The 12,091-nt window shown below is 42.2% G+C and overlaps 1 protein-coding gene across 1 annotated transcript; it reads right to left on the reverse strand.

The window, feature by feature from the left end:
* Positions 1–40: 40 nt before the first annotated feature.
* Positions 41–10,339, reverse strand: LOC5499764 (2-oxoisovalerate dehydrogenase subunit beta, mitochondrial-like). The gene is made up of 10 exons (XM_032368377.2): positions 10,137–10,339; positions 9,404–9,481; positions 8,012–8,080; positions 7,393–7,526; positions 6,900–7,055; positions 6,323–6,431; positions 5,952–6,014; positions 2,190–2,335; positions 1,633–1,719; positions 41–1,018 (listed from the first exon to the last, which is right to left on the reverse strand). The coding sequence occupies exons 1-10, from the start codon at positions 10,303–10,305 to the stop codon at positions 878–880; spliced, it is 1,152 nt and encodes a 383-aa protein (XP_032224268.2). The 5' UTR covers positions 10,306–10,339; the 3' UTR covers positions 41–877.
* Between the last annotated feature and the right edge of the window lie 1,752 nt (positions 10,340–12,091).

A 12,091-nucleotide genomic window follows, 5' to 3' on the forward strand; every position in this document is an offset into this window, starting at 1 on the left:
CTGACTGATTTCAATAATGCATCTAACCGTCAAGGCGAAGTATGGAATCCATTTCCATTTTATTTACAAGGAAATCTCTCATATTTTAGACAGCTCTTACAAGTATATCTCTCCTTAATAATAGTATATCGCTACATAATACAAAAAATACAGTATATAGAATCCATACAAGGTTTGAAAGATTTGGTTTTGAATTGGCACAGTAGCGACTACTTCTGTTGACCTGGATAGTGAAGGTTAAAATTTCTAATTAACTGATCCTTATCCAAGTAATAGTCTTACTTTCTCAGGAAAAAGGCATTCTTTTCGGAATTTCAGCTCCCCCTCAAAAGAAATAATTGGTCTTTCAAAAATAGATAAATAAATCAGAAGTGGTTTTGATAAACATAGGACGTACCAATAGTAAACAATACCCAGAGTAGTAGTCGCATGTTAAGCCCATTTGAAATGAGGCCTACCTAGTGCAGGATGACTCTTCATTGACAAATCAATCACAGACTCAACAACAAGTCTGTTGATTGAAGTATCGAGAAAAGGAGATTTACCTTAAATTGTATGCTCGGGAGAAGTCCAAAGGGCCTAAAGACAAATTAAAGAATCCCTGTCAGCCGCACTTTTGTTATTGTTTTCATTTAACAATGGAAGACAAATCATGTGACGCAAGCTCAAAATAACCATCTAAAAACAAAGTTGAATGTGTCCTTTACCAAATCCATTTGACAATATCGCAATAGCGTGTTTTAATCAGCCGATGGAAATGGATGCTTTCTCGCACTTGGTATCACACGGAAAAATGGCGGCTGAAAGAGACTCGTTAAGACAATTTCTCACTCTACCCCTTTATAAAATAATTATTTGCAGCCTAACTTTGCGATCGTTAAAAGCTGATGACCTTCTTGACCGCCTCGAAGCACCGCCATTTATCAGGGAGGTAGAAGGGCTCAAGGATGTGCGGGAAGGGCGTGTCCCATCCACACACCCTTTGAATGGGGGCCTCGAGGGACAGGAAACAGCGGTCCTGAGGAAGAAGAATAAAAAAGTCATAAGCCAAATGATCAGTTAAATGCAAGTGCTGTAAGCTTGTGGGGGTTTATGCACGCTGAGGGGACCCAGAAGTCTTTCTGGGTGGATCCCTTTAAAGCCAATAAAAGAAAGCACCGGGTTGTCGAGCATTGTCAAGGGCAGTAGGAACAGAGTTTGCTAGGCCAAGTTCTAACCAAATAAATTCCCTTAATTTTCACTGAAATGCGCCTTGTTTTACGACGCTCTTTTCGTGTTTACTAAGAAAACTCTATCAAGTTACGCTGCACAATCTGAGCTACTACACCATGGCCTGCAAACAGTCTTGGTTGTGCTTGCGAAAACGTGCCCAAATAAGAAAAAAAACAAGTCGTCGCAAAGCATTTTGGGAAGACAAGAGCAAGGTGAATTTAATAAATATGTAACCTTGACATTTCCTGGAATGCCCCTAAGACATTGGCCTTAGGGTGAGTGACAAGAAAACAGAGTTTGGCTAACAAATGACCTGCTGGAGATTAGCACTGGCTAAGGAGGAGGGGGCGGAGGGGCCGCTCAACATTTCCTTGAAGCCACTGCAACAGGAGTGGCTGTTGTTGAATTTTTTTACCCTACCTGCACAGTACTAGCAATCTCCCCTCCAAAGCCTCCAGTGTGACAAGCCTCATGAGCGATCAGCAAACGACCCGTCTTCTCTACAGACTGCAAAAAAGGAGGAGTCAGTATAAGCCATTGATAGTCAGATGTAGATACTTTTAAAAAGGCAGCAACATGGGGACATTTTTTAAAAGACTTGTGCATACACACTGCGTAGAAATACTAACAAGCCCACAATTTTATACAATGGCTATTGGTTTCTTGCATTTTGGACAGATTTGCACTAAAACACTAAAATACTGTGATGCCAAAATAGGCACCTTCAAGTTTTTGGTCTATCAGAGAATTTTTTGCTGGGACAAAAGTTACAAATTTCAACTACAAATACAACCACAAAAAAGTTGCATCAAAATTTTACAAAAAAGTCACAGTTAAACCACTATAAAGCAGCACTCTATTTAACAGATCCCCTCTTTTCATTGGCCACTCCCAAAAATCCTGAATATTATATTTTTTTTGATAATTACTTGCAAAATGTACATTAAGTGAAGGAATGTTTGGTGAATGCATCCCACCTGGCAGACCGTGTCCTTATCCCAGGGCAGAATGGTCCTCAGGTCTATAAGCTCACAGCTAACGCCCAACTGCTCCTTGGCTAGCTTGGACACCTCCCTAAGGACATGTATCTGGGTGCCCCACCCTACTAGTGTCAGATCAGAACCTACCAAGCAGGGGAGGGTGCATTATTAGACACATTTTACAAGACATATACTTGGGTGCCCCACCCTACTAGGGACAGGTCAGAGCCTACCAAGGGAGGGAGGGTACATCACTACACTCATTTTAGAAGACATATACTTGGGTGCCCCACCCTACTAGAGACAGGTCAAAGCCTACCAAGGGAGAGAGGGTACATTACTACACTCATTTTAGAAGACATATACTTGGGTGCCCCACCCTACTAGGGACAAGTCAGAGCCTACCAAGGGAGGGAGGGTACATTACTACACTCACTTTACAAGACATATACTTGGGTGCCCCACCCTACTAGGGACAGGTCAGAGCCTACCAAGGGAGGGAGGGTACATTACTACACTCACTTTACAAGACATATACTTGGGTGCCCCCCCCCCCTACTAGGGACAGGTCAGAGCCTACCAAGGGAGGGAGGGTACATCACTACACTTATTTTACAAGACATATACTTGGGTGCCCCACCCTTCTAGGGACAAGTAAGAGCCTACCAAGGGAGGGAGGGTACATTACTACACTCATTTTACAAGACATATACTTGGCTGCTTCACCCTACTAGGGACAGGTCAAAGCCTACCAAGGGAGGGAGGGTACAATACTACACTCATTTTACAAGACATATACTTGGGTGCCCCACCCTACTAGGGACAAGTCAGAGCCTACCAAGGGAGGGAGGGTACATTACTACACTCACTTTAGAAGACATATACTTGGGTGTCCCACCCTACTAGGGACAAGTCAGAGCCTACCAAGGGAGGGAGGGTACATAACTACACTCATTTCACAAGACATATACTTGGGTGCCCCACCCTACTAGGGTCAGGCCAGAACCTACTAAAGGGAGGGAGAGTACATTACTAAAATCACTTTACAAAGACATTCTTGGAAGCCTTGCCCTTCTAGGGTCAGGTCAGAGCCTACCAAGGGAGGGAGGGTACATTACTACACTCATTTTACAAGACATATACTTGGGTGCCACACCCTACTAGGGACAAGTCAGAGCGTACCAAAGGAGGGAGGGTACATCACTACACTCATTTTAATACTTGGTGCCCCACCCTACTAGAGACAGGTCAAAGCCTACCAAGGGAGGAAGGGTACATCACTACACTCATTTTACAAAACATATACTTGAGTGCCCCACCCTACTAGGGACAGGTCAGAGCCTACAAAGGGAGAGAGGGTACATTACTACACTCACTTTACAAGACATATACTTGGGTGCCACACCCTACTAGGGACAGGTCAGAGCCTACCAAGGGAGAGAGGGTACATCACTACACTCATTTTACAAGACATATACTTGGGTGCCACACCCTACTAGGGACAAGTCAGAGCGTACCAAAGGAGGGAGGGTACATCACTACACTCATTTTACAAGACATATACTTGGGTGCCCCCCCCCCCCCTACTAGGGACAGGTCAGAGCCTACCAAGGGAGGGAGGGTACATCACTACACTCATTTTACAAGACATATACTTGGGTGCCCCACCCTACTAGGGACCAGTCAGAGCCTACCAAGGAAGGGAGGGTACATCACTACACTCATTTTACAAGACATATACTTGGGTGCCCCACCCTACTAGGGACAGGTCAGAGCCTACAAAGGGAGAGAGGGTACATCACTACACTCATTTTACAAGACATATACTTGGGTGTCCCACCCTACTAGGGACAAGTCAGAGCCTACCAAGGGAGGGAGGGTACATTACTACACTCACTTTAGAAGACATATACTTGGGTGTCCCACCCTACTAGGGACAAGTCAGAGGTACCAAGGGAGGGAGGGTACATCACTACACTCATTTTACAAGACATATACTTGGGTGCCCCACCCCTACTAGGGACAAGTCAGAGCCTACCAAGGGAGGGAGGGTACATTACTACACTCACTTTAGAAGACATATACTTGGGTGCCCCACCCTACTAGGGACAAGTCAGAGCCTACCAGGGAGGAAGGGTACATTACTACACTCACTTTACAAGACATATACTTGAGTGCCCCACCCTACTAGGGACATGTCAGAGCCTACCGAGGGAGGGAGGGGACATTACTACAATCATTTTACAAGACATATACTTGGGTGCCACACCCTACTAGGGACAGGTCAGAGCCTACCAAGGGAGGGAGGGTACATTACTACACTCATTTTACAAGACATATACTTGGGTGCCCCACCCTACTAGGGACAAGTCAGAGCGTACCAAGGGAGGGAGGGTACATCACTACACTCATTTTAATACTTGGTGCCCCACCCTACTAGAGACAGGTCAAAGCCTACCAAGGGAGGAAGGGTACATCACTACACTCATTTTACAAAACATATACTTGAGTGCCCCACCCTACTAGGGACAGGTCAGAGCCTACCAAGGGAGAGAGGGTACATTACTACAATCATTTTACAAGACATATACTTGGGTGCCACACCCTACTAGGGACAGGTCAGAGCCTACCAAGGGAGGTAGGGTACATCACTACACTCACTTTACAAGACATATACTTGGGTGTCCCACCCTACTAGGGACAAGTCAGAGCCTACCAAGGGAGGGAGGGTACATCACTACACTCATTTTACAAGACATATACTTGGGTGTCCCACCCTACTAGGGACAAGTCAGAGCCTACCAAGGGAGGAAGGGTACATTACTACACTCACTTTAGAAGACATATACTTGGGTGTCCCACCCTACTAGGGACAAGTCAGAGGTACCAAGGGAGGGAGGGTACATCACTACACTCATTTTACAAGACATATACTTGGGTGCCCCACCCTACTAGGGACAAGTCAGAGCCTACCAAGGGAGGGAGGGTACATTACTACACTCACTTTACAAGACATATACTTGAGTGCCCCACCCTACTAGGGACAGGTCAGAGCCTACCAAGGGAGGGAGGGTACATTACTACACTCACTTTACAAGATATATACTTGGGTGCTCCACCCTACTAGGGCCATGTCAGAGCCTACCGAGGGAGGGAGGGTACAATACTACACTCATTTTACAAGACATATACTTGGGTGCCTCGCCCTTCTAGGGACAAGTCAGAGCCTACCAAGGGAGGGAGGGTACATCACTACACTCATTTTACAAGACATATACTTGGGTGCCCCACCCTACTAGGGACAGGTCAGAGCCTACCAAGGGAGGGAGGGTACATTACTACACTCACTTTACAAGACATATACTTGGGTGCTCCACCCTACTAGGGCCATGTCAGAGCCTACCGAGGGAGGGAGGGTACAATACTACACTCATTTTACAAGACATATACTTGGGTGCCTCGCCCTTCTAGGGACAAATCAGAGCCTACCAAGGGAGGGAGGGTACATCACTACACTCATTTTACAAGACATATACTTGGGTGCCACACCCTACTAGGGACAAGTCAGAGCCTACCAAGGGAGGGAGGGTACATCACTACACTCACTTTACAAGACATATATGGGTACTAAGCTCAGGTGAGAGCTTTATACAAGGAAGCAAAGATACAAGGTTGCACAATTTTCTTGCCATAACCAGGCCACTGTACCCGGTCAGAAATTTTCACGGGAGGAAGTCGAACATAAGGAAGTCAAATTACCTTTTTCAAGTACTTCTGCCTCAGACAAGGGCAAGGAGTAGTCCTTTACTGGAACATCCTCCACTACAAGAGATGTAATACAACAACAATATAAGTTACCCGTAATTTTGTCTCAGAATTTTCTGAGGGATTTACTAAAGCAGCTTTTGGCATAAGATACTCGACAGCCAGACACACTTTTAGGGATAAAAATGAAATTTCTATGATATCTTAACTTATCAGATACAATACTTCAATCTTTCGATAATTAGATAACTTTTCAAATTGAAATATTAAATAAAGTTTAGCCCAAGAACACTTAAGGGTTCTCCCTGGATCTGTCAGCTTAATTCTTTAAAGTACTAATAGATAGCAACTGAGAGGTCACATACCTGCTTGTCTGTAGAGGATCTTTGGCTCAAAAAATACAACAGGGTTAGGGTCCCTAACAGATGCAAGCAATAGACCCTTTGCTTGTATAGGACTCCGCGGGATTACAACCTGGATGACACATTAGACTTATCTATAACATTTAAAATGACTAGAGAGAAGGACCAAAACCTCAGAAGATCAAAACCTCTTTTCAACACGATAGTCCTGTTTCGAGTATTTGTGAGCTTTGAGTACCATATCATCTGTCAAAAAGAGGCGTTGCCAATCAAATGTACAGATATCAACAAACACTAAAATATGATTCAGCTCATCTGTACGAAGTCCATCATGCAAGCAACAGGGATGAAGGAGTTTTCATTAAACAAGGAATTCTGAGAAAAAGAAGTTGTCATTGGCATCCCAGCTTAAGAATCTGAAAGCTTTGCTTTGGATTCTAAGACCTAATTCCAAATGGTACAAAAGGAGGACTATGATAAAATTAACAACTGATCTTCCTAAAGAATCTCTCAACATTTCAAAAAGGAACAGCATAGGGTATGGAGAATCACTGGTTTGAATCAAATGCCTTATACACACCTTGACTCCGGGGACATGTGCAAAGAAGCTCTCAACAGACTGGGAGTGGTAATGGGCACCATGCCCCACTGCACCACAGGGAGCCCGTACAGTCAGGCCACCACAGTCAAACAGGTTACCAGATCTGTATCTGAACTTGGCGGCCTCATTGACAAGCTACAAACCCACACACACACATAATAGTTAGTTGCACTGGGTATCTTATCTACAACAAGATGTAAAAACTTTGCACACCCAGTGCAAAGACAGTAAAGTATGATAATTTTCTTTCAAATGCCAAGGCTTGCCCTCTGTTAACATTGTTTTGTTGTTGGGCTTGTGGAACTTATTCAGCCTGAGAACTTCTTACCCCCAGGGTATTACTAGGTGTGATGTCTATAACTTTTGCCCCAACAAATAAGCAGACATGAAACTAGGAACTAGCTTTTCCAATCTAGAAACAGACAACCAGAGAAATGCACAAAGACCCACTAATACATTGTATTAATTTTACCTGATCAAAAGCAGGAAAGATGTAGTCCGCAAACTGAATTTCAGCGATTGCTGTCGAACCAGCAGCAGCAACTCCAATACCAAACCCCACAATTCCTTGTTCACTGAGAGGGGTATTGAAGACTCTGTCTTTACCTGTGAAAAGTTTAATATGTTTTTTTTTACATATTTTAACAGTCAGTATAGGGCTAGACAAGGGTTTGGACAGTGAAACCCTGCTATATGTCTAACTAAAAAAAAAGAATACATGATATTATATTGTGTAGGTACAAGGTGATAATTAGCTTGCCAAATGCAGGAGTTAAGGTTCAGGGTAAGTAGGGGGTGGAAGTTATTAGTTCAAATAAAACATTAATCAACTTTTTTAGTAGCCGGTGCTTGGAAAATATTAGCTGGCAGTTCCATCAGCTGCTGGGCCTAAATGAAACCCCTGAAATGCATCCAAAAACAATTTCTTTAATTATCAATTAGGGAAGATTTACCTATAATAGTATGTATCTGTAATAACTCTGGTTAAATAGTTAAGATATTAAGTTCATAAGTCATAGCCAGGTAAAAATATTCTGGTAGAGAGAACAATTATTATAAATGTTCTATTTATAATTTGTTTTTTAACTCACCATATTTTTCTCTAAGCCCAACAGTACATCTGAACACTCCACCAAATGCTACATCCTCTCCAAAAATCACTAGAATGGGGCATTAAATTACAATTTGCTATTGTTCAGGATATATAAAACACACAACCATGAATGAAAAAAAGAATGCATGAAAGACAAAAACAGCTTGGAAAAGGTGTTGATAGAGGAAAGCATGCAGAAACTAGAAAATGTACAAAACTAGAAAATGTACAAAACTAGAAAATGAACAAAACTAGAAAATGTACAAAACTAGAAAATGTACAAAATCAAGACAGGTGACAGGGTTGAGTCGGAGCACTCTATATGCCATAAAGCAGAAGGACAGGTCACAAGTAACACCCTTTGCCTGTTATGGACAATCCTCAGAAACCCAGCGGTATTTTCCTCTAACGTTTCACTCGCGAGAAAATAAACCCCTGGAGAATAGTAAGAAATGAACTTGGCAAAAAAGCCATCGTGACATATGACAGTGCTTGGGTCCCTAGGGATTAAAGATGTCAAAAGCTGTCATTGATCAATCTTTTTTGGAGGCAAATCACTGTGAAAAATCTGATGCGTTAAAGTTATAGTTTGCCGTTTCGCCAGCTGGGTCTTACGAAGAAAATTAATTAAGAAAAAAAATAAATTTTCTTCGTAATTTACGAAGAAAAATGGGTTAGCCTTCTTTACTTGTCAATTATTGCCACGTTTGCAGTGAAACAATCTCAGATAATAAAAAAGGCACAAGCTTATTTGCACATTTTGCAAGCCAAGGATCTACGACATTCCCTCTGTAAGTTTTAACTTCGGTGCAAAGTAATGGCTTCACCGCTTCACTGCTGAAAGACTCAAGCACGATCCTTGCTTTTCTCTTGACTATAATGTCAGTGTCCTTTGAGTTGGATATATTGGCGGTACGTTAAGTACATACAAAAGCTGTTCTGGCTTCAATAAAGATGCTCTAAGCATGTTTTTTAACCACTGAAATTATGTCGGGAATTAGCCGTTCGAATAAGAAGTTGTTTATGCTAGACACCATATTTGATCTCTAGCCAACACAGAACAATTTATGTAAATGTTTGGTACATTGTTCGGGAAGCGCGCCTGTGATTGGTCGACCACGGGAGGTCGACCAATCACAGCTCACCGTAGGCCTCGATTTTTTTGCCAAGTTCATTCTTTACTATTCCCCAGGAATTATTTTTCTCACGAGTGAAACGTTAGAGGAAAATACCCCTGGGTTTCCAAGGATCGTTATGGGCTCAGGCAAACAGTATAGTTTGAGTCATTAGAGCAGTAGTGCTAAGGAGGAAAAATTAATCAAAAACTAGGTCAGACCCACAATCTAATATTTTTGCGACCCCTTCTCTCCCCCATGGGGCATAATCATACCAGTAGTGGGGTCTGTGTCAAGAGCGATATCCATAGCATCTGTCAAGGCCTGGAAGAAATTCATCTTCTTTGTCTCTCCTGAAATAAATATCACATGATTATGAATGAGATCAATCCGTTGACAGGATACTGAGAGTGACTTTTTTTAGGATTTGAAATCTTAGGAATGTATTTAAGTTCTATACTAGCATTCTATTTGCTTCATGTCCTCCATAGGACCATTCTAAGATATACCCTTGTTTTTATTTTATTGTTTATATTTGCAACCCTTTGCTGGTTTGGAATTGAGTTCCAATCAGCCAAACACAATGCATCAAAACATTTAAAAAAATACTCCTATCTATTTGTTGATTTAATTTCATCTTTAAACACCCATAAATAATTTTGTCATCAAAATAAAGCATATGAAAAAGGAAGGAAGGGACATGTCTTATTCCGGTGATAGAAATTGATTCATATTAGCCGGCTAGCAGGCTAAACTCGTATCGATTCATTGAAGTAAGTAAGTATAACTTTACATGCCTCTTCTAAAAAATATTCTGTGGAACATTAACTTATTTGTCTCGGTGATGCAAAAAGGTCACAAAGCCTCGAAAAAATTAGTACCACTCACAATCACCACCAGTCGATCTATACTTATAAAGAAACCCCGCAATACACGGAACTGAGTCATTAAAATTTAGTGCACGATGTTGATCGCGTTAGATGCCATCATGAAGTAATGTGTTTGTACCTTCAGAAGGCGGCGCTTTCTCGGGGACAAACGTGAACGTTGAACGGCATCTGTATAATCCAGGACTACTGATTGCCTTCGATGTATTTTTTAGGAAGGAATTTGTAGATTTTTTTAGTAAGATTGTCGATTGTAAAAGCGTTCGAAGTCGACACGTTGTAGCCGCCATCTTGTTTTCGGCTTCAAGACTAGGGCCGAGTCCCTAGCGATCTTTATACACAGCCGTTCATTGCTCTCGGGGGAGTCCTTTTTCTTATGTCAATCTTGAATGTCGTAAGGAATAGGTGCTAAGGCTTGCGAGGATAGACAAGGAATATGGACTTGTGGTGGAAAAACGGAGAACGGCCCATGAGAAAAGGGAGCTAATATGCAAAATACTCGTCCACTTATTTGCATTTTTCTTTTATTTACTGTATCGTTCTATAGAAATCGAGGTGTGAAGGTTAAAAGGGGAGCAAGTATGAGCCAAGGAATACGGACTTGACCAAAAACTGAGAACGGGGATGAGCAAAGCTGAGCAAGGGCGAGCAAGGAATATATTAACTTGCCCGAAAAACTGAGAACGTAACGTTATATAAAAGCTCTCTGACACACTTTGTAATAAACTGGAATTTCCGTTTTATAAAGCTTGAGTTTGAAGGGTCTTCCCTCAATTTTGGGTGTATTTTATTTCCAAAGCGCCATATTTTGAGGTTCTGGAAATCCGAATTGAATATTTTAGATATGGTAACATTTGACGTGATCTAAGGGCGACGAAGCTGTATTGTAGCTGGTAAATGTAAAAACGGGGGCATTCTCCGGGATCGTTTACCAGGTAGCTTCTGTTTCCTCACCAACAACTTTATTGTAAATGCAACCACGCTTAGCGAGAAGGAGGTATTCGAGCTCGTTCTAGGAGACAACGATCAGACGATTCTCAGAAGGTGAGGCAGATAGAAGGGAATCCTTACTAGACCTCTTCCTTGACTAGGGATTGTCTTCACGAAGCCAACAGAACTTACTCGATGGCCTCCGCAGCAAGCTGTTATTGTTACAAGTACAATATGTTTTACAGTAAACTCCTATTTATACTGACTAATTAACAATTCAGCAAAAAACTAGTTTGACTGCTCTAACGAAGGTGATACAAGAATTGCAAATTAATGTTGATCTAAGGAAAAGGTACAATTTTAGAAATGATGATCACTAATGCGAGAATCCGTCGGTGTTAATAACAGTTAATTGTCTCGAAACAATAATCATATAAAATACTATAGAATAATGAGGCTGAGGAATACGTCTGGCTTGTTGGACATATCTGGAAATTAGATGTTTATCTTGAGTAAACGCTAAACTGGTTTTGGAATAAGTAACACTGCGCATGACCTGTATGACTAGCAGGTACATACTTAGTATTCAGGGTGAACAGTGAAAAGTTGATGAAGGTCAATATTAAGAACAGGTGCGAACCATCGTAGAACTTTCTAGAACACATATTTTTGAGGTATTAGCAAATAGTCTCATAACACAAATACTACGATAACATCATCCCTGGGTTCATCAGACTTTATAACAAAGTGGCTACCGCTAAATCTGAAATGCGCCTAAGAAATTCTAGGAGACTAGCTTACGAAAGGTTTATTCGCGGAATTTTCTAAAATCTCAGATGTAGCTTGCTTGTTGCTCTGTACCATGGTCCCAGAGCCTCAAGCGTCTCTCTATTCAGTGGCCAGCGAGGTCCAGACGAGACGTCTCAACCTCGCTGGCCACTAAATAGAGAGACGCACGAGGCTCTGGAACCAGGGTAGTTGTTCTGGGGGTCGTTTCTCAAAACCCCCGGTAATAACCGGGCCTGTTATTAGGGTACCGGGAATTTTTTCCGGGTCCGAAAATAGCAGGCGTTTGGAGAAACCCCTGAAAAGTTTATCGGGGGCTTCTCGGGTCAATAGCGGATCTAGGGCACATCCCCCCCCCAC

The sequence above is a fragment of the Nematostella vectensis genome, chromosome 14, assembly GCF_932526225.1.
Source record: "Nematostella vectensis chromosome 14, jaNemVect1.1, whole genome shotgun sequence".
Taxonomy (NCBI): Eukaryota; Metazoa; Cnidaria; class Anthozoa; order Actiniaria; family Edwardsiidae; genus Nematostella; species Nematostella vectensis.